This window comes from Colius striatus, chromosome 7 (assembly GCF_028858725.1).
Source record: "Colius striatus isolate bColStr4 chromosome 7, bColStr4.1.hap1, whole genome shotgun sequence".
Classification (NCBI taxonomy): domain Eukaryota; kingdom Metazoa; phylum Chordata; class Aves; order Coliiformes; family Coliidae; genus Colius; species Colius striatus.
Window position 1 is genome coordinate 21,581,448 of NC_084765.1, and position 23,009 is coordinate 21,604,456.

Sequence of the window (23,009 nt, forward strand, 5' to 3'; positions counted from 1 at the left end):
TAGCTGAGCTCTCAGATGCCATGGACTGGGGGAAGTGGTCCAGGTGGGACCAGGAAGGGCTGGAGCATCACCTGCTTGCCCTCATGTTTCACTTCCAGCTGGTCCCAAAGGAAGCAGCACATCATACACTAGACCAGGCACGAGAGCAAACACAGGGATGTTGTCTGGTCCTCTCTGCATTGCAGACCCCGCGCTGCCCCGCTCAGCTGACAGTCCCTCTGAAAGTCCATCATTCAGGGCGACCTTGGGCTTTGTGGCTCTGGTATTGTCAGCCATGGAGACAGGATGGTAATTCGCACTGGCAGCAGCTGCTCCCACTATCTGCACTGTGATAATTGTCCCTGCTAAGGTGGTCCAGCTCAGGGCCATTAGCAGCAAGATCCTTCTTTTATCATTGTGCATCTCCTTCCCATCTTGGCACCTGCAGTAGACATCTGTCTGTTAGCGAGGACTAGCAGCTGTCAGGACGTGTGGTCGGGTCACCCTGTGGCGGGGGATGGTTTTGACATACTTGCAGATTACTCAGTGTGGAGCAGGAACATCTCTCTCCTGTGGCTTGATGCAGGGACAGGACGGGGTCTCTCCCAGTGGACATCTCTGGATTGTGCCCCCCCTGCCCTGCAGTTGGCCTGTCCATGGTCTCTGCGTGCACCATGATGAGGGGAGCAAGGACAGGTGATCCCTCCCTTATGGCAGAGGCATTCCTCATTTCCATTTAGATAGAGGAATTTCAATCTCGACTTGATGTCTCCTCGCCACGTTGTGGGACTCAAGACCCAAATTTCCACTTTTCTTCCCCATGCAATGCCAGATGCTCTCTGCTGGCTTTAGAACTGAAGTGCATTAGAGATGATGCAGCCCAGCAGAGGCGAATGGCTGGGTGCATGAGCACAGATGATTATCTGTGTGTAGCTCCACAAGACAGCTTCTGGCACGTGTGGCTTCTCTGCACCCAAATCTACACTGCCTGTGGCCCAAAGCACTGCTGTTTTCTCCCACTAGCACCTTCTCTACCACTGTCCAGGGGAAGGAGATTAAAACCAGCATTCAGGGTTGGCCTCCATGATACAGATTGCTTGGGAAACAGAGGATGGTAACACAAGAAGTCACGCAGATAACCACGGCAGTGAAGACAAACAGCTATTTCTGTCTTCCATTGGGAAACATGTGAGAAGAAATCCAGCAAGGGGAGTGAAGGTGTGCTCTTTTGCTGAGTACACCTTCTCCTGCCCACAGATAAGTGAATGTGGGGAAGCTTGTGATCCTCAACATGTTCTCTGCCATGTACTTAGCATGTCTGTTTCTGTAGGAATAAAGAAATGCCACAATTTTGCTCAGCTACAAACGTGACAGCTGGTGAAAAATATTCTGGAGAGGGTTGGTGGGGGAAGCCACAGCCTCGTGAGTGACTCTAGTTTTTGTGGTCCGAGACAGGTGTCTCGTTAGAGAAGGTAGTTTGGCTTAAACTAAACCCGGTGGGAAGGAGGATCCCGAGGAGCTCCTTCCAGGCAGCTGAGGGCACGTCCTGGAGCAGAAGGCACCCAGAAATCGCCATGAACACTGCTTTACGGGCCAGAGGAGCAGCGAGCCTGCCCGGGCGGCGGCTGAGGAGCCCTGGAGGCAGGCAGACGGCGGAAGGCCAGGGTGGAAGAGGCCCAGGGACTCCGGCGAGTACCCCCCCGCACCACCGGGCAAGCCTCAGCTGCGGCTGGAGCGCGGCTGCCACCTGCTGGCGTCGGGCGGGAAGAGCCGGGAGTGGGAGGGAGGAGGCGGGGCGTCGCCCGCGGCGCCGGGGAGGGGCCTGGCCATGGCGGTGGGCTGGGCAGTGAGGGGGCGGCGCGCCGCCATGTCGGAGGCGGCAGAGGGGGTAGCGGCGGCGATGGCGGAGGTGCGGCTGCGGCGGAAGCAGTTGCTGAGCGCGGAGGAGGCGGAGCTGTTCGAGCTGGCGCAGGCGGCGGGCAGCGGGCTGGATGCGGAGGTGTTCCGGTGAGCGGCGGGGCGGCTAGTGCCGTCGGTGCCTCCCCTGCCGGTGTCCCCGCTGGCACGCTTGTCCCCGCCGCCGGGCGCCCCCGCTGGCACGCGTGGCCCCGCCGCCGGGCGCCCCCGCCGCCGGGCGTCCCTGCCGGTACGCGTGTCCCCGCCGCCGGGCGTCCCTGCCGGTACGCGTGTCCCCGCCGCCGGGCGTCCCTGCCGGTACGCGTGTCCCCGCCGCCGGGCGTCCCTGCCGGTACGCGTGTCCCCGCCGCCGGGCGTCCCTGCCGGTACACGTGTCCCGGCTGACACGCGTATCCTCGCAGGGTGCTGCTGGACCTGCTGCGCATGAACGTGGCGCCGCTCGCCGTGTTCCAGATGCTGAAGTCGATGTGCGCCGGGCAGCGGCTGCCGCCGGGACCCGAGGGCGGGCCGCCCGTCGCGCCAGCGCCGTTCCCCGCGGACACCCGAGGTAGGCGGCAGGCGCGGGCGGGCGAGGGGCGCGTCGTCGGCAGGCCCTAACCCCGTGTCTCCCCCCGCAGAGTCTTTCGAGGACGGCCAGGCCCCCGCCCTGCTCCCCCCGGCTTCCGCGCTGCGCCCGCCGCGGCTGGGGGTGCGCCCCCCGCTCTCCCGGGCCGCCGCCGGGCCGCGGCCGCGCGGTCTCCCCGCGCCTCCCGCCGTTCGCCCCGCCGCGGGGAGGGGGCCGCGGCCCGGGCGGCCGGGCCCGAGGGGCGGCTCGGCCGGGCCCCGGGGAGCCCGCTCGGTGTGAGCCGCGGGGCCCCGTGGAGAGGGAGCTCCTCGCTCAGGGACCAGGCCGCGCCGCTTTCGACCCGCGCTCTTTTTTTCTTCATTTTCTTTCTTTTTAGGCATCATAGGCAGGAGTGGTGGGGCACGCCACGGAGGCGGCTGCTGTAGCCACTTGTGCTGGGTTGTGTGGCCTCTTGGGTCTGCCCTCCAAGCCTTTGGCAAAAACCCCACCTTGGTACTCACTACTACACACTGCTTCTTCACTTTTATCTGACTCGAAGAAAAGGTAAAGTGCATCAGGAATCCCTGGAAAAGGCGGGGAGCTGTGATGCGTCCTCTGCTCTGGTGGCTTCCACTGCTCTGCCAGTGCATTTGGTGCCCCATGCACAGTGTTTAGGTGGGAATGTGATGTGGGAGGCTGTGTGGGATCGTTGACTAAAATAGCAACTGCTTTTGGATCGAATTATATTTTGTCACTGCTCTAATCTCGGTGGATGGTAAAAAATGTAGCCCTGAAAGTTGTGCCATATATATATATATGTATATATATATATAATTTTATTTTATTCCAAACCAGTTCTAATAAAACTTTTACTTACTCCCTGAACTTCTTGAAGTGACTTTTGGCTGGTAGCTCACAGCCTTTGTGGATTACTTCCAAAGGGTTTCAAAAGAGGTAACTAAAGTAAGTACACTGTCAGCAAGCTTGAATTCACTCAAAAATGAAAATTTTTGAGCCAAATGCTAAAAAATGCAGTCACCAAAACAGAAAGGTGTTGTGATCACTGTCTGTGGTTGCCGAGAATACAGTTGAGCTCATTGAGCTTGGCTTGCCGTCTGCCTCTTTGCTGCCGTGCTGGTAATGTGGGCACTTGTTCACCACGTAAGAGCCTGGGAATGGAATTTGACTTGACAAGTTGAATTGACTTCTTGTATCCTGTTCTTCCTTCCTCTCAAGGTGAAAACTCTGTTGGAACTTGATGACCCATGATGAAATTTGAGGCAAAACTTTAAACACTAACCGTTCATCAGGGACAGTGTTGAGAATGGGGCAAGAAATAAAAGCATTGTTGGCATAGGTAACTGGAGCAGGATGAGGGAAAAGCAAGGTTTCTGTGTCGTGGTAGAGTGCTACCTCTTAGTCTAGCCTCACTGCTGAGGCTGCTGTGGTGGTAGGGGGTGTTTGTTCTCATGGCTGTGCTTGCAAGTTCGGTGGCAAGTCAGAAAGTGAAGTTGAAAGGCAAGACTCATACGCAGTCAGTTTTAGGGTAAGGGCGATTGTGTAACAACCCAAGGCACCTTTAAAAGAGTAGAGCCTGCTCCTTCTGGTGTGGATTCCCATGTGGTGGATGAGTGAGTGAGCATCATCTCACTGAGCAGCTGAGGGGGGCTGGCTGTACAGAGAGCCCGAGGAAGTTTGGTAAAGCGTAAATGGGAATTAAGAGTGTGTGGGTAAAGAATCCTGGACTCTGTGGGCTTCATTGAGAACAGGTTCCCCATTCTCAAGAGATGCTCTTGATTAAGAATTTCCTGTAGGTAAGTTGCGATACAGAGAAGAATCTCACATGTTATGGAGAAATTATTCTAAATATACTCAGGGGAAAAAGAAGATACCTGTCTGACTACTTGAGCAAAATGAGAGTGCTACAGCACTTGGATACTTTTAAGTAAGAAGCAGTGTGCTATTTCAATACCATGTTGGGAGGAAGCATATTAAAGGAGCAGTTATTTTCAACAGAAGATGCTGTTGTGTTTTGCTCCCTCTTCTCCTCCTTTGTTGTTGCTTCAGGTGTGATAGGCCACTAAGACTGTGAGGGAACTTTGGTAAGTTTTTTGTTTCTGCCTGTCTGTTAATCTAGAGTAGCTTTTGTTCTCTTCTGTTTGCTGTTTGTATGGTAATTCCTGTAACCGAGGGTTTTTTCTAGCACTGAGCCACTGCCACGAGATAGTTTTAGCTAGTAGTAGGCCAGCTCAGGTTTGAAATAGGCAGATAGCAACTTGTTTGTTAATCAGCATTAAATTTCTCAAGAGGAAAAGCCAGAAACCCTAAGGTGGAGTTGATATGGTCTTAACCATTGCCTCCTACCACCTGGAGGTGCTGCAAGCGCTTTAGAGAGGCTTTGAGTTTGCTGGAATTATTATGTGTCTTGGGAGTTTAATTTGTCCCTGTGTCAGCTCAGGGTGCTTATTCTGCATCTTTAGCAGAGCATCTTCTGGTCCAAGGTGGTGCCCAAGACAGATTGCAATCCTAATGTGGCCAGCCTGAATTTCCTTTCAATAGTTTCTGTTCAAAATTGACAAATTGGCATCCTAAGAGCCAAGGAAGTTCAAAGGTGGTGTTGAGCTCTGTGCTACTCGTGGTCAATATTCAGTGTTAATTTGGCCTTCGGTGTCTCTTGTTCTTGCTTTAATTCACAAGGGCAAAGGAGATCTTCAGGGCTAGTTGATACACTGAGATGAGCACATGCAGCTTGCTGAGATGAGAGACTTGTGCCTCCTGACAAGCTGCAGTTTCACTGCAGACATGGTAAAACGTTAAATGCTGGACTTGGATTTGCTCTCTGTGCAAGATGGTGCTGTGTAATGGTGATAAAGGGGCATTTTGGCTTTCTCTTTGTCATCATACTCAGCCCTGACCAAATTCTGATTGGCAGCACTTGCATGACATGCCAGAAGGGTTGGTCTTCCCCACTGTGTTGGTTAATTTTTTATTCTGTGGAAGCTTGTATTATATTGGAGCTATAACTCACTTTGAATGAAAACTTTTCTTTTTAGTTTCTGCCGTCACAAGTGACTTTGCTGTTACTTAGCTCTCTCTGACATCAGCTAATCCTTTTGTGAGTAAAACCACCACTGGAAAGCTAACTCTCAAAAAATTCTGTGAGCAGAACTTAAACTCAGCAATGGCTTATCACAGCTTTAGTCCTACATCCTCATTTCTATAAGTGTAAAAATTGCTAGTAAGGTCTTGTTAGTACTGAGAAGAGGAAAGACAGGTTTTGTCCAGCTCTTCTTTTGAGGATTTCTTTCTTTCACTCTTGGATGGAAGGCAGATGTCTGCGCCTGCTGTGATTTATTTGAAGGAGGGGCTGTGTTAGCTTGGTGCCCAGCCTGAACTGAGATGAGCATCAAGTGGAAGTGAACAAGCTGCTGCAGCCTTAATTGCAGGTTTGTGCAAATTTTGACTAGCTTATGTCTGACTCCTCAGTGCCGTGTAGCCACTTGGAGCAGTGTTCCTGGAGTGTCTGAGGAAAGTGCATGGGCCTCCTGTTGGTCATGAAAATGAGCAGGTGTCCAGAGACCCATCGTAGTTCACAATCAAAAGCAGGACGGGATGGTCGGTGCCAGCCTAGTCTGTGCTTTACTGGATCACCTGAAGGTGAATTAGGATGTGACCTATCCAGCTCAAGACAGGAGCTTGTTTTCCTGTTTCCCTTGGGGAAAAGTGTGTTGCTGAAACAAAGTTCCCTTTAAAAGCAGCACATCTTCAACAGAGCAATTTCCTTTCCTTAAATTGAAGAAACAGCCAGGTAGCTCAAATAGAAGGGGAGGAGGAATCACTCCTCGTTCACTGAGCTTCCTGGTTCTGGGAATGGTCCAAGTCCATCATTCAGCAGTTGGGTAAGTGTGAACAGAGTGCCCGGGGTATCTTCTGCGCTCGATCTGTTCTGCAGGAGTATGTGGCTTGCTTTGCCTCCTTTCCTGCAGGAGCTGCTGCGGGGAAGGGGATCCAAGGCTGTGTCTGCTGTTGGTGCTGCCATTACTTGTTGGAAGGTGCTGCTTCCGTTTAAGAAGAGGATGATGCAGCTTCCATGGAGGACCAGACATTTGGAGATGGGAGATGCCTCCTCTGCGTAGCTGGGACGTGTGTCTACTGATAAAACCAGAGCTCCTTGTAATAATGCACAGAGCAGCCATTGTCCTGTATAAGCTTGCTGAGCTGCTTTGCAGTGTGTCCTTCAGCTGTGCCTTTCTGGGCTCTCCTGTGCTTCCTCCCTTGTCAGAAGACAGACAAGTGGCTGCAGTAATCCAGATCTCACTACAGATGAGCCAAGCCTGCCCTGCCCACATTTTTTCAATAGTGATGAGATATCAGCTTAGGCTTCTCAGCATATTGTGGTGCAGGGAGATTTTTTAAAAACAGCTAGAAAAAACAAGACTGTTTCAGGATTTCACAGTTGGTGCAGGGTAGGGGGTAGGGATGTCCCCAGGAAGTTATTTTGACTTTTTTCACAGCTGAAGCAACAGGAAATCCGATATGAACGACTTTATTTTTGCGTTTTCCCATGGAGTACAGCCACGGTGTTCTATGTGGAGCCATGGTTGTTGGTGACTGAATTCCTGACACTGCCTCCAGCTTTCTGTGTTTGAGGACTGGAGCATCTGTCTGACATATTAGCTAGATACAACTTCACATGAGATGCATTCCAAATGGTTCTTTGATGGCTGTTGATTTGGGAGAAAAAGAGCTGATTTTCAAGAGGGAGGACACCCTGGCAGTTTCTTCCCATGCATGCAAGGAGGAGGTGTGCACACCCATTGGGGCCCTGGTGCTGGTTTTGGCCTCTTTGTATCGTTAGTGTAGTTAAATATACCATTTTATTATGTATTATTTCTGTGCTTTCTGTTCCCATTAGCCAGCCCTCAGACCCCGGTGCTCTCCCTACAGTTTTCTACCTCTCTGTTGACAAGCATATGTCTGCCCTGCTCTTTTTTTTCAAGGCTGACCAATATTCTTTGATGCTTCTCTCTCTTGACACTCCAGCTGGCTTTTCCACATTCCCCACTTCCCCAGCCCAAGTGTCTTCCATAAAGTTACTTTCCAAAGCTTTGCCCCAGCTAATTTCTCCTACTAAATGTGTTGTTGAAGTGAGCTTGCTTTTCAAAATCCTATCTCTGAGCTTCTCACCTTGGCCTATGGATTTTAAGGCTGCAGGGAATCACTGAATTCCTGTGTTGTGCATAGCAAGGGTCTGGATGTGTCCCAGCCCCTGGAAACTGTGTGACACTGAGATGCCTGTTGGAAAAGCCACTGAGCCACCATCAGCCATGGGCTTGGTGAGGTGTTCATGGGCTGTATTTTTCTTGTCTGTGTGGGAAAATATGCTTTTGAGAATCGTTAAGTCCTTTTTTGACCTTGAATTTGTAAATACTTTTGTGTTGTAAATATGATCAAGATCTCTTCCAAGTGTTGCTGTTTGATTATTTCCTAAATATCAACTCTGCAGCTTGTTGCCAGCTTTGTCCTCTCTATGTTACTCTCTTGCTATCCTTGTATTCTGTAGCATTCTCTGTTCATCTCTCTTCTTCACACTTCTGGCACTTCTCTGTATTGTCTGCCTTGAGTTGTGGTCAGCCTTCTGGGGTGATGACTATTCTTCAAGGGCCCATATTTACCATCAGTCCTGGGCACTGCTTTGCATTCTCTATATACTCAGCTTCCACTTTAACAAAAATTCTTGAGGTTAGAAAAGACCTTTAAGCTCATCAAGTTCAACCCTTTACCCAGCGCTGCCACAGCCACCACTAACCCATGTCCCTCAGCTACAGCTACATGACTTTGGGATGCCTCCAGGGATGGGGACTCCACCACTTCCCTGGGCAGTCCGTGCCAGGGTTTGACAGGCCTTTTGGGGAAGAAATTGTTCCTGATCTCCAATCTAAACCTCCCCTGGCACAACTTGAGGCTTTTTCCTCTTGTCCTGTAGCTTGAAACTTGGGAGAAGAGATTAAATCAAGATTCATCTTGATCTGGGATTTGTAATGCAGACTCCTATATTGAGAAGATAAGGTAGCTGACAAGGGCAATGCTATGTGGAGCTCTGACAGAGTGGGTGGAATCTCCCCTGAGATTCTAAAGATTTCTCTTAAATGTTTCTCTTAAATTTTTAATCTATGCTTTATATCTCATACGATCAATCTTCCTATTGGTTATCCTGGCTATTACGTGTTAATTCTAGATTAAATATATCTGTAGGATCTATTTTACAGCAATATGTTCTCCCTTATGCCATGCACCTGTAAGTCTTGTACTTGGACATTTTATGGGCTGTATGTCTTCCCTGAAAAAAAAAATCTGTAGAATGACATATAGGTGACTTACAGGACTCATCAAAGGACTAATAAAGTCTTGATCACGATTTTCTTACTTAGTACCTTTGCTCATGCTTGTGTTTTTTCAGCGCTTCATCGATGTCACTGCAATAACTGGACTTCCTAAATTCACTAATGAGCAATTAGATTGCCTTCCGGGTCTTTGTCCTGCAACTCTTGATCACTGTAACTCTTTCTACCATAGACAGTAGAGTTCAAGCCTTTTGAATTGGAGGCCTTTGCTCTTGCTTTTTGAAGTGAGGGCATAGTAGTTACCATGGCAAGAAGGCTTATGTCCAGAGCAGTCCTGATCTGGACTTGTTTTTTTTTTCCTCCTCCTTCCTGCCAGGCTGCCATTCCAGAATGTGCTTTCTTGGTTTGTGTTAACTTTTCTGTATTGTAGGCATTTCTTTAGTCCATCAGGAACTGGACAGCTTCAGTTTACAGATCTCGTTCATCCTGTGGTATGGAAATGATGATGTAGTATTTTATGGATTGCAGGTAGTGTCAGGTATTTGACAACTGATTAAAAAAATTCTCATCTCTACTGAGCTTTCTTGTATGGTTGAAAAAGTTCCAGTTCCTTTCTTCTCCTGGGAGGTTATACTGAATTTTGATACTCTCAAAGTACTGGTGATGGATAGTGAAGTAGTCATCTCCTTCAGCAGAAACAGCAGACAAACGACTTGTCCCTGGAGTAACTTGCAAAAAAGTCTAGTCTGGAATGCTGAAAACCTGACGTAGACCTAGTCTCAAAGGATGCGTGGCTTCAGTGTTACTCTGAAAATATATTAGCTCTGAGTAATGTACTTACGCTGAAGTCTAGACAAGTTTCTCATTTTATGGGATCTTTGCCTTTTGGATGAAGAGAAGCTGTATTGGATACTGTGGTGCACCCTGCATTGCTATCTTTTGTGAGGGAGTCTGTTAAAGGCTTCCTCCCTTCTGAGTAACTTTAAGATTAAAAAATAAGCATTATCTGAGAGGCACAGGCTTCTTCTGTACTCTTCTTTCTTTTAAGTGTGCTATGTTCTTCGCAGCCCTCTGCCTGTGATGAGAACCTGTTGCAAACTTGCCAAATGATTTAGCTATGAGCGCGTGGCTGTGGCTGTTGGAGAAGCTGGTGCCTTCTGAACACCACATGCGGTGTTCTGAAGGTAATGGGATGCCTCAAAGCCTGAGTGGTTCTGTAGAGTGTTTGTGTGCGTGTTGGAGGTGTTGCGAACGTGGATAGGTGAATTAGTGCAGCTGGATGGTGAAAACCAGAACTGGGGTGGCATTGGGAGAGCTGATGATGCGAGCAGGCAGCAGGGGGGGCTGCTGGTCCCTGGCCAGTGCAGGTCTCTCTTCTGTCATGCTCCCCAACAGAAGGCTTGCAGGCTGACCTGAGGCTGTGAGGTTTCCTCTCTGCTGGGCTTTTGAGCTGAACACTGCACTGGAATAATTTTTTTAGTATGTCTTTTCAGTCTGACCCTCAACCTTTTTGGTTTTTTTTTGTTTCATGCTCTGCAAGGCAAGAACTGACAGAAGGAAGGAAAAGGGATTTACTGTAAAGGCCAGACTCAGATTTGAGTTTGTGAGTGACAACTAATGCATTCTGCCCCACCGCTCTCACCCCATAACCAACCAAAGAAACACTCAAAAACTGAAAGGAGCTCTCTTGAGAAAAATGAGGGACTTCTCTGTCTTCTCTCTCTGTAATCTATGTGCAAGAAAAGAGGCGGAAATGAGAGTATCCCAAGCATGATTTGGAAACTAGTATAGTGGGCAGCAACCAGGAACACGTGAGGATTTGTAGAGAAAAGACTGGCGCGTTTCCTGTTGATCGCAGGGTGGGAGAGGAGCTCCTATGGCTCTACTTGAGCAGCCTTGGAGGGCTCACACTGCATGTCTGATGAATTTGGCAGCCTCCCTGTGTAACATACATAGTTGCCTTGGAAAAGACTTTCAGATTGGTCAGACTAATGCAGGCCTCGCTCTGGGAGAGGGGAATTGCCTGTGCCTTAACCCACTTTCAGATGTCTTCCTTAGAGGCTTCTGAGTAGATGTGCGAAGCAAAGGTGTTTGAGCATCTGAGGAGGCTTGTTGGTAGCTTGAGTAAGATCTTGGGCTCTGTTAATGTGAGCTGGCTTTTGCAGTGACACTGAATAGTGCAGTTCAATAGCTAACGTGTAATGAGGTGACAGCCTTGCTGGAGAAGAGAGGAAGGGATAAGTCCTATACAGGCCCACAGATCACCTGCACAGGTCTCCGCTTGTGTCTAGCTGTGCTTGAGATTTTTTCCATAGCCAGGAGGTGATGAGAGTTGAAGCCAGTCCTATCACTGTGCACACAGTGGTGGGTGACTGGGACAAAGCTGTCTCTTCAATCCTAGGTAACACAGTGGTTGCAAAAGGAGGGACTTCTGCTCTGACAAGTTGTTCTTATCGCACTTAAAACTGAGTCTTTGTTTTTCCAGAAAAGCTGGCTGGTTGGCTATGCCCCATGTAAGCCCCACTGTGAGACAGCAACAGGAGTGGGATTTTGAGGAATTTAAAAGTACTCTTGCAGTTGCTGTAGCCCATGGTCACTGCCAATATGTGCTACAGGAGATATCTGGAGGTTTTTGCAGCCCTAATATCACTGACAGTGTTACAAATGTGCCAATAACATTTTATTGATTGATTGATTGTGTTACCAATGCGAGGAAAAGCTGTAGTCCCTTCCCTGTTGCTGCTCAGAGGCAGGAAAAGATCCCCTGGGGAGACCAGCAGGTTGAGTTAGAGAGGAGACAAGGCTTCAGATTTTCACTTCCAAAAGCATATTTAGGGTTGGGGCTCGTTTCCTAACTCTGATTGGTCTTTGCTTACCTCCAGCTTGATGCAAGAAAGTGCTTCTTCCTCCCTGTGCTACTTCTCTTCTGGCCCTGAGCCACCTGCAGACTCCTGCCTTGGTGTCTACTGGCAGTCTTCTGGGAGTGGCCATAGCTATTTGGCCTTGTGTTCTGTCAAAGGTGATCAGCCTGCATGTATCCGGTGGGCAGCCTGATGGCAGCCTGCTGGTTTTGAGTAGGGGCAGCTACCAGTCAGAGGTACGTGAGGCATGCTTCTCCCATGCACATACCATTCTTCTCAAACTGTCTGGCTCTTGAGGAGAGAAACATATAGCTGCTTCTTTTGGAGTCGTCTTTGGGGAGGGAGATGTTTGGTTGGGCTCTCTTTGGCTTGAGTCTTGCATCCACAGCTACTTAGGCTGTGGTTGTTCTGTGACAGCTAGACACATCCAAGGCAGGGACATCTCCTGTCACCAAGGAGGATGTCAGTGAAATCCTTTTGTTCATCTGTAGCACCTGAGAGAGTTGAAGAAAGTCTGTGACAGTTTGACCTCTTTTGTGCTTTGTATTGAGTTTGTTAATCTGTGATAGATTGTGAACTGTCAGAAGTGCACAAACCCTGCCTGCCCTCACATGCTTTGTGAGCTACTTGTGAACGACTCCTCAGCCAAGACAGGATAAAATACAGTTGGTTTTTACGCCATTGAAATAATTGACTTGCAGAAACAGACTCAGGTAACCACGAAGTTAATTTATTTCATAACTCTTGAAATCCCCATGATGTATCGTCTTATCTGGTGAAAATTTTTTTTTGTTTCCACATATCTTCTAAATCTGTCTCAATTTCCTTTTCTTGATTAATATATGCACAGCAACTCTGATTTATTACCATACACACTCCTCCTTCTTTAGCCAGTATTAAATCTAATGCCATGCGGTTCTGTTGGACCACATTGCTTAAGGAAGAGACTTCTGTCTGTATCCTTTGAATAGCATCCATGGTATCATTTTGAAATGCCTCTATGCTAGCTGATATATTATTTATAGCCTTTTCTAATTCACTTACCCCTAACCATGGGAGGAACCATCCTGCAAAACTATGAAAGGCAGTTGATCTTTCAACCAAGGGATTCAATTCCCTTGTGTATCTCCTCTAGGAAGTTCTCAATATGCCTGGGGGTGGGTTTGAGTAGTTGAATACTTGGCTTTGAGGTATTAAATATCCTAGAGTACATTCTCTGGTCCACCTTCTTGGTAGTGTCTTTCTAGCTTTTCCATCTCCATACAACCACCATAGTCCCTTTGGGATGCAATCAAATGTATAGTTTCCTACTAATCCTGCGATTACTGGTGGTGGGCATTCTTGTGGGATTGCATAATTCTTGGAGTGGTCTCCCTTACAAGTGTTAAAACATAGACTCTAATTGGAGGCCGTGTAATTTACGTTGAAGTTTCCTAAGTCCGAAGCACCTGCATCACTTCTAGACATTATTATGGCCTTTCCCAGACTCTGTATTTCAAACTTAAGATTGGTGTTATCATCAACTATTTTGTCTTTGCAACTATGTAATCGAGTTGGAATGTTTGACATTGTTTTAGCTGTACCCCAACATAGTGTCTGTCCATTGGGGAGTTTTGCTGGGATTTGACCAGGTTAAACATGTTTTTGTCCCTTTCCATTGAATATTTTCTCCTGTAGGGGTTGTGGGATTTTTTTAAAGGACTATAGGGCCAACTCCAGTTCTCGTATGCCACTGGAGTGCCAAAAAGGGGCATCTCCATGTTACTTCTGGGAAAAGCTGTACATATCCAACAGTTAGATATGTTTAAGGCCTGCCCAGCTGCCTGTGCAATCTGCACCTATGCATTGTCTTTCCAGGCAGCAAGGGTCCCTAAGGAAAACACTACTAAACTAACCGAATGAATACAGTTACTCCTCATTCTGCTGTCTCTGCAGTTTCAGTTTCAACGGTCCTTGAGATTCAGATATCCATTGTCCTCCTGGAGCTTTCTTTACCCGACAGTGATGAATCCATGTGTTCTGCTCCTTGATTTTAACTGCAGTATATGTTGTAAGGATAACTTGGATGGACCTTCCCACTGTGGCTCCAAAGTTTTCTCTGTAAGGAACTTAATATAGATATAATCTCCAGGTTGAATGTTATGTACTGGTGTCATGGTTTAGCAAGGAGCAACTTTGGTAACAGGGGGAGCGGGTTGCAGTGAAGACTCAGTAAAGAGTTTTTGGACTCTCCCCCAGCTCCTGGGTTCAGACCCACCTCCAGCCCGGCTGGGCCAGTCTGGCGCCTCTGCCATCACTATTTAGGGACGGGAATTTGAAGTGCTGGCAGGAGGTGTAAGAGTGGTACAAGATGGAGGCGACCATGCAGACCCTACAGCCAGAGAAAGAGGAAGGAAGGAGAAGCACCAGACCAGAGACCCCTCTGCAAGCCGTGGTGAGAACGCAGCTGTGCCCCTGCAACCCATGCAGGGCCATGGCAGGACTGAGAGCCACCAGCAGCTCCATGTGAGTGAGCCCGGACGGGCGAGGGACTGTGTGGGGAGGTGGCCGTGGCACAGGCCGTGCTGGAGCCTGCGGGCCCCAGAGCAGCCCCACACGAGAGGCACAGAGGAGCTGCAGCCTTTGGGATAAATGCACATTGGAGCAGCCCGTGCAGGGCTGTCGTGTGTGTGAGGTACCCCACGGACTTGCAGGGAGGATGGGTGCAGAGCCCACCTGCCCTGAGGAGGGACAAACAGCAGAAGCCATCAGGAATAGACTGACTGAAACCCCCACTCCCTGCCCCCCTGGGCTGTTCAGGGTGGGGAGGAGGTAAAAACACCGGGATCAGGGCTCTGAGTCCGGGAAGAGAGGAGGGGTGGGGAGAAGGTGGTCTTAAAGGGCTGGTTGGACTCTTGATCATTGTACCACTCTATGATGTGTTTGTTATGTTTTATGGTTATGCTTTAATTGGTGTTGCATTAAATTATTTTCTGTTTTCTTCCTCACAGTAGCCTGCTCTGTTTTGTCCTGGACCTTAAGTGGCAATTAAGCTCTCCCTGCCCTTTGGGAATCCTCAGGTCTTTGGTACTTGAGGCTAATCGTGGTCTTTTGTTCCCTGATGGACCTAAACAACTGGTGCATCAAGTCTCCTACTCCTGGTTTCAGCTACATATTTTCCAATTTTGTTTAGTTGTTTGCTCAATGCTATCATGTAGGAAGGTAGGTTTTCATCTCCTGCCTGTGCAGATATCCCTCTCTGGATCATATAGGGTCATCTGTATAGGATTTTGAAAGGACTGAGTCCTTCCTTGCCTCTTTGTTTAGTTTGAGTACATAACAGAGCCAAAGGTAGGACCTGAGGCTGTGTTAAGTTGGCCTCTTGTCCCAGTTTCACAATCAAATGATTTAATCAAATGATTTAATTTTTTGACCAATCCACTTGATTGAGGTTGATATGGAGCTGCCAATCTATACCCAAACATCGACTAATTTGCTGCACTATTTTAGAGATGAAATGTGGCCCCCTATGCAAGGACATGGTTGCTGGCACTCCAAAACATAGTAGTATTTCTTGTGTTAATACTCTTGTTACTTCCCACACTTTCACTGTCCTTGTGGGAAATGCCTCTGGCCAACCTGAAAAAGTGTCAGCTAACACCAACAGGTACCGGTACCCCTCTTTTCTTGGGAGTTCTGAAAAATCAATTTGCCATTGCTGTCCAGCAAAGTAAGTGGGAATGACTAATTTTCCTTGTGGAGTAATGGCCTATCCTTCCTCATTATATGTTCCCTCTAGATCCATGATCAATTTCTTGGCCTCTTTAGTATAATTTGGCTTACCTTCCAGGGAGATCTGTCCATCTGGAATCAAGACTCCCTGAAACCTTACCTCTCCTTTTGCAGCCTGTTTTGCCTCTCTGCCAACTCATTTCCTCTTTCCAACTCTGAGCTTACTTTTCCATGTGCCCTCATATACATAATAGCCACCTTCTCAGGGAGTTGTATGGCATCAAGTAGTTTTAAAATTTCTTCAGCATGTTTAATGTGCTTGCCTTGAGAGGTTAAAAAACCTCTTTCCTTCCAAATTGCTCCATGAGCATGGACAGCTCCAAAGGCATACTTTGAGTCTGTATAAATGTCAATAGCTCTGCCTCGTGCTAACTCCAAAGCATGAGTAAGGGCAATTATTTCTGCTTTTTGTGCAGAGGTTCCTGTAGGTAGTGATCCTGATTCTATTACCGCTTAACTGGTCATAACTGAATACCTAGCATATCTTCTCCCTTGCAGAACATAGCTGCTTCCATCTGTAAACCAGCTTTCCACATTGTCCAGAGGGGTCTCCTTCAGATACAGGCGACTTGAATATACTGCTTCAATAGTCTCTAAGCAATCGTGCTGCACTGGTTCCCCTGAGTTTCTGCTAAGAAATGAAGCTGGATTGACAATGTTAGTGACCATAATTTCCACATTATGCTGTTCCACTATTATGACTTGATATTTTAAGAACCTTTGGGGAGAGAGCCAATGTCCCCCTTTTGCTTCTAAAACTGCCGATACTGTGTGAGACACCAGCACTGTCATCTTCTGGCCCAGAGTAAATTTCTGGGCTTCTTGAATGTTTATCACAACAGCTGCAACTGCCCATAAACGTCCAGGCCAGCCTTTTGCTGTTGCATCCTGCTGTTTGGAAAAATAAGCAACTGCCTGACAATATGGACCCAAATCCTGGGCCAATATTCCCAAGGCAATCCCCGTTTTGCATTTGAGAACAGGAAAAATGGTTTACTCACATCTGGAAGTCCTAGGGCTGGGGCTGACATCAGAGCCTTCTTTAGCTGTACAGCTTCTTTATTCCATTGCAGATGTTTTTGCTCTGTGTTCACCATCACATGTAAAGGCTTAACCAACCGTCCATAACTATAGATCCACAATCGACACCACCCAGTCATTCCCAAAAAGGTTCGCAGTACTGTTTGTGGCCTGGGTGTTTGACAGATAGATTCTTTCCTAGTTTTGTCTCAGTGTTCTTTGTCCCTCAATAATTTCATGGCCCAAGTAGGTCACTTTCTGTTGGATTGTCTGGGTCTTTTTCTTGGATACTCAATACCCGTGGAGCCCCCCAAAAAATGTAAAAGACTCACCATCCAGGTTACACAGACATCCTTCGTTTTGGTAGTGATTAATATATCGTCCACATACTGCAGGAGTTTTCCTTCTTCAGGTGGGGCTTCCCATGATTTGAGATCTTTGGCTAACTGGTTGCCAGATATGGTGGGGCTATTTTTGAATCCTTGAGGCAACACTGTCCAAGTAAGCTGAGGTTTACCTCCACTTTTAGGACTTTCCCATTTGAATGCAAATACTTTCTGTCTGGCTTCATGGAGAGGGAGGCAAAAGAAGGCATCCTTTAAATCTAGAACAGTAAACCAAGTTAAGTTGGGTGTTGGCACAGTTAACAAGGTATAAGGATTTACTACCACGGGGTAGAGGTCCTCAGTTATTCTATTGACTGCCTGCAAATCTTAGACTATCCAATAAGACCCACCAGGCTTGTGGACTGGTAATAAGGGAGTGTTAAAGCTGGAGTCACACTCTCTTAACAATCCTAACTGTAAGAATTTTTCTATTATTGGTTTAATCCCTTCCTTGTCCTCCCTCCTCAAGGGATACTGTTTAATCCTTACCAGCTGTTGTCCTCCTTTAAGTTTTACCTCCACTGGTAGGGCATTTTTCGCCGTACCATCTGTAGCCCATACTCCGTGATATACTTGGTTCATGACGTCCTTGTTAATGTTTCCTTCTGTATTGATATTAGTTAATAACAGGATCATAATTTGTATATAATTTTGATCAATCGCCTCCAAGCTAATGTGACCTTTTTCAAATTTAATCATAGCTTGTAAGTGTTCCAGCAAATCTCTTCCCAAAAGAGCTTTTGGGGCATTAGGCATATACAAAAACCTGTGAATCCCTACTTGCTTTCCCAATTTGTACTTTAAGGGTTCAAAAAAGTATGACTTTTAACATTGGCCAGTGGCTCCCATCACCATAACATAGTCATTACTTAGTGTTAATAGTTCTTGGTTTAAGACCGAAAACGTCGCCCCTGTATCTATTAGAAATTCCACTTGTTTTTCATTTTTCCCTAGCTTTAGTGTAACCAGTGGATCTGCTAGGGGAGACTCCCCAGGTCCCCGTCAATCATCCTCCTTTAGGTGGGCGATCGGAGGTCTCCCTCTCTGTCCATCGTAGCTCCCTTTGAACCCCTTGGGGCATTCTTTTTTCCAGTGACCCTTTTTTTTTTACAGTACACACTGATCTCTATCCAGTCTCTGTAGCTCTCTTCTTTGTGCTCTCTCTTCCAGAGCTGTCACAGTCGCTATTATTCTGTTTTGTTCTCTTGTCCTTGTCACTTTCCTGATTCTCAAAGACCTTCTATACTTCGATTAACCTTTCTGTATCCTGCGCATCTGCCCCTTAGTTTTTGCGGTTTTCTTCGGCTATCCTCAGATGACTGCCGTATGAGCAGGGATATTAACTGTTCCTGGCCTACTCTGGTCGATGGGGTCCAGAGGAATATATTTGCACATAGCGAGTCTTATTCTGTCTAAAAATTCTGAAGGGGTTTCAAAAGGGTCTTGTCTTATGGCATATAACATTGACCAATTTATAGTTTTGGGAATTGCATTTTCCAACCCATATTTTATCCGTTGTTGATATTGTTGCAATGACTGATAATTGTTGTGATCATTTGGATCCCACCCTGGGTCTGTCAAAGGCATACACTGAACAACCGTCCGTCCCACTAATGTCCCTCCCGTAATTTGGGCCTGTACTTGTGTTTTTGCAGTTTTCAATACCAACAGCTTTTCTGTTTTGGTCAGTGCATCCAACATAGCATCTATGTCTTGCCAGTCTGGATCTAAGGTTTTAAAAATCATATCATATCTTTTAGTGATGCCCATAGGGTCCTCTCGGTACCCTCTTACTGTTTCCTTCCAAGATCTAAGTCATTAGTGGTAAAAGGAACCTTTAGTTTTGCGGGTCCCACTGGGCTCATCACTTGTCTCAGCAAGTTTTTTTGCACTTTACTCCGAGTCCTTGATGTAATGCGGCTGAATCCAAAGCCTTGTGGCTGTTTCCTTTTCCACCACAAAGGTGTGCACCTGGCTTGGCAACTTGCTTGGACTTTTATTTGTTACAAAGTTACAAAACCATATGATTACATTTTCTGCCTATACAACCTGTCCCCTTTTTGCATGTAAATTAGGTCTTCTCTTCCTTTAATTTGCATGGTGTCTCCTGGTAATAGTCTGGTAATAGTGATAGTCTTGGGGGGGGGCGGGGGGGGGGGTGGTGGTGGTGATGAAGACTGATAATTCCTGAGGCTTTCTCACGCCTGATATTTGCACAACTTCACTTGACCCCTCACCGAACTGGTTTCTGCCTTCAAGGAAGTTGGAGGACCCCGGAGGTATTGTGTAAGGGGATAAGCATGACCTTTTTACAGCTTGTGTGTGATTTTGTCTGTCTGAAATAGAAGCTTTTTAACAAATAAGCTTTATACTACTGCAATAAGTTAGTATAAGATTTATTAGTACATTAGCTCTACATCATAATAGCTTGTTTTACTGTGATTTTGAGGCCAAGATGCAGGTCAAGTGCTTTGAACACGGCTTCTCTTCAATACAGTGCTTCTTTCTCCCCAAGATGTTTCAGCTAGGTCAGAAGATGGAGGGCCTGGCTCCCAGGAGCGCTTAGCAACATAGCTGCTGTGTGTCTGCACATGGTTAGAGCTGTCGTACACAGGTCAAGGAGCTGCACTCCTACCAGACAGGTGCATGTGAGAAAGAGGATGGCATTCACCCACAGAGGTGGCCTGGATTGCCAAAAACATTGTAATGATCTATAATGCTTTGTGTTCCTGACAGTTTTTCTCTGAAACACTGTGAGATCATGTGTTGCTGTAGTGGTTTAGGCCCATCAGGAAACAAAAGACCACGATTAGCCTGAAGTACCAAAGACCTGAGGATTGCCAAAGGGCAGGGAGAGCTTAGTTGCCGCTTATGGACCAGGACAAAACAGAGCAGGCTACTGGGCTTGGGGAAGAAAACAGAAAATAATTTAATGCAACATCAACTAAAACATAACCTTAAAACCCCAAAACATAACCAAAATAAAACAGCACAAAATGGTACAACGATGAAGAGTCCAACCAGCCCTTTAAGACCACCTTCTCTCCATCCCTCCTGTCTTTCTGGACTCAGAGCCCTGATCCCAGTGTCTTTATCTCCTCCCCTGCTGAATGGGACAGGGAGTGGGGGTTTCAGTCAGTCTATTCCTGATAGCTTCTGCTGTTTGCTTTTCTTCAGGGCAGACTGGTTCCACACCAGTCCTCCCTGCTCCTCCACGGGATACCTCACACACCCGGCAGCCCTGCACGGGCTGCTCTGACGTGCTTTCATCCCAAAGGCTGCAGCTCCTCTGTGCCTCTCGTGTGGGGCTGCTCTGGGGCCCAAAGGCTCCAGCATGGCCTGTGCCATGGCCACCTCCTCACACAGTCCCTCGCCCGTCCGGGCTCACTCACACGGAGCTGCTGGTGGCTCTCAGCCCTGCCATGGCCCTGCATGGGTTGCAGGGGCACAGCCTGTGTTCTCACCACGGCTTGCAGAGGGGTCTCTGGTCTGGTGCTTCTCCTTCCTTCCTCCTTCTCTGACTGTGGGGTGCATGTGGTCGCCTCCATCTGGTATCACTCTTACACCTCCTGCCAGCACTTCAAATTCCCGTCCCTAAATAGTGATGGCAGAGGCACCAGATTGGCCCAGCCGGGGCAGAGGTGGGTCTGAACCAAGCAGCCTGGGAAAGTCCGAGGAGAACTCTTTACTGGGTCTTCACTGCAACCCGCTCCCCCTGTTACCAAGCAAAAGCTGCTCCTCCCTCAAACATGACAATTGCCTTTGTGCAATTTGTTTGTTTTCAGGGACAATACTCATGGCAGTTAAACTGCTTCAGGTTCTTGGACTGCTGAGAAGTGGCATGGCTGGTTGGCTGGCTCAGAGTGGTAGCTTGCTGGCAGATCACTTATCCAGGTTACAGGGATAGACTTATTTAAGGGCACCTGACTTGGCTGGCATAAGTGAATTTATTTCTTTTGCCACTCTAGTCTGTCAGATTTTACAGGTACGAAGGGGCCACATACAACTTCTGGGAAGTTCTCTGGCTGCGTTTCTGGTGCTGTTGGGTGTTACAACTTGTGATATTGATGCAAGTCCTGTTCTTGGGCAGCTGCTCCAAGGAGGCAGGATGGTTTGGTGAGTAACAGGGGCATCTCTCCAGCCTGTGTGTAGCCCCTAGCACAGACTACCCGAGATGATGATTTACAAACCTTGCCATGGAGGCTCTGGTGTGCAGAGTAGCGTGGCTGTTCTGGAAGTTGCTCTGATAATGATTGCTAAAATGTCACTCTTCATTTGATCTGCATGCGTCTACCTGCAGTAACTGCAGCTCACTGTGTTTCTGTGGTTTATTTCCTCCTTGCTGTGATTAACTTTTTATAATGCTTCCTGAAGCTTGCTGTCTTCAGTAAAAGCTGTGGCTGTTTTGCCTCACGTTTCCTTTTATGTCTTTCCTAAAGTGAGTACTGCTTCTTCTCTGAACTAGCTCTCTCTAGTGCCAGGAAATGTTGCATATCCCTTCCTGCTGTCATTTGCAGTGTGTATGCCACAGTCTATCACCCTCTTCTCTGGCAGTCCCACAGAATGGGCTATGTGCCCCATGCCTCCCTCAGCTTCTACCCCTCTGCCCATTGCTTCTCTCTACCATTGCATTGCGTTTCAGAGTTGTCCTACAGAAGGACAACTCATATCTTCTGAAGACAGTAAAAAAGTCTGAGAGTAGGTCCTGTGTAGGAGTCTGAACTCCTGGAAGCCCCAGAAGATGACTGGAAATCCAGACTTGCTCATCATGTCACAGAAGTGGCACAAAGAGAAGGGTTTCTGGTCTGACAGTGTGCCTGCAGGCTTCAGAAACTGGCGGACACTGGTGGTTCACTTATCCCAGCCTTGAGGTGTTGGATGCTCTTCTTGGAGTGATGCTAGCAATGCAGACATTCCTGTGTCAAAGGAAAGCAAGCATTTAAAGAACAGCTTGGCTTGTTACCGATGAGAATTAAGAATGCTACTGCAGCTTGTCTTGGTTTTGTGGCCCTGATACCTGTTGAGCTGAATTCACAAATTTGCTTTCTGTGCTGGATGCTGGAAATGTTTGCGACATCTAATACCATTTTGCATGATTTCTTAAGGAACACTTGCAGCTTAGGTACTGTGTGGGTGACATGGTGTTTATTTCTTTATTCAGGGAGAAATAAAACCAGTTCTGCTGTCAGTGGGACCCAAGTCCTTTCAGAAAGGAGCAGCCGGGAAGGATCTGCCCAGAGGATGCCTCGGCAGCCCAGTGCAAGCCGGCTGCAGAAAGCAGGAGCTTCTGCAAAGAGCAGTGGAGGAGGCAACAGCACCTAAACAAGACCTCTATGTATATAGACAGTGTTTGTTAAATCTGCTTGTGTTATGTGTACTAACCTGACAAACATGATATGTGATACGTGGAACAGAGCTGTTGTTTCTTATTTCCAAAATCTCCTTTGGTAGCTCAGACTGCTGGGAATTACCCAAAGGCATGTGGTGCAAAGAAAGAGATCTGAAGCCTAGAAAAGCCTGGAGTGCTGCTTGAGTTGCCACAGAGAAATCATACCTTCTCTCACAAGCCAGTGCTTCTCCATGCCTCTTTCCCTAAGATCCATTTGGATATGTTCGTGCCATCTGTAGCAGCAGAGAGACTCGTTGGCTGAATTCTGAGGTGAACAGTGCTGAGGTGGGTCATGGGTTGGAGCTGAAGTGTTGCTGTCTATTGTTACAGAGGGTATGTGAGTGCATCTGCCCTGGCCTTGGAGCAGTTACTGAGATCTTTTTCCCTTAGTGGGAGAAAGTGCCTCTGTTCTTTCTGGAGATGGATGGTGTTTGCTGAACTTGAGGAGATCTCATGAATGTGGTTCAGCATCTGCTAAAATCTCTTCCTGACTGAGAGGAGAAAATACTGGAGGATTCAATATTCTTTTGCGTAAGTTTTTTTTGTGCAAAACATTAAGGAAGCTCAGATAATCATACTGTAGAGATTTCTCTTGAACAATATTGCAGATTAGTCCAATTATATCTTTTTCTGCCTCCTGTAACCAGGCCTAAGGCTGTTGTTACTCATGGAAGATTATGTGTTCACAGCACATGGCAGTCAAGGGAGACTGCTGCTCTCCATGTACTGCTGTTCCTCCAGGGAATGCCCACTTGCTCTGGCAGGGATCTCTGTGGATGTCAGCTACAGTGCATTCCT

General features: G+C 47.5%; 1 protein-coding gene across 5 annotated transcripts; it reads left to right on the forward strand.

Annotated features, from left to right (window-relative positions):
• The first annotated feature begins 1,834 nt into the window (after positions 1–1,834).
• On the forward strand, positions 1,835–22,233 carry LOC133625707 (mitotic-spindle organizing protein 2B-like). Of its 5 annotated transcripts, none has more exons than XM_061999052.1 (4): positions 1,835–1,986; positions 2,298–2,443; positions 20,791–20,938; positions 21,984–22,076. In XM_061999052.1, exons 1-4 carry the CDS (start codon positions 1,847–1,849, stop codon positions 21,991–21,993), a joined length of 444 nt encoding a protein of 147 aa, XP_061855036.1. In that variant the 5' UTR covers positions 1,835–1,846; the 3' UTR covers positions 21,994–22,076. The 5 variants fall into 5 exon arrangements, with proteins under 5 accessions (XP_061855036.1, XP_061855037.1, XP_061855039.1 ...); XM_061999053.1 differs by lacking the exon at positions 20,791–20,938 and adding an exon at positions 2,838–3,004 and having other exon boundaries at positions 21,984–22,039; XM_061999055.1 differs by lacking the exon at positions 21,984–22,076 and adding an exon at positions 2,838–3,004 and having other exon boundaries at positions 20,791–20,812.
• Positions 22,234–23,009: the final 776 nt, after the last annotated feature.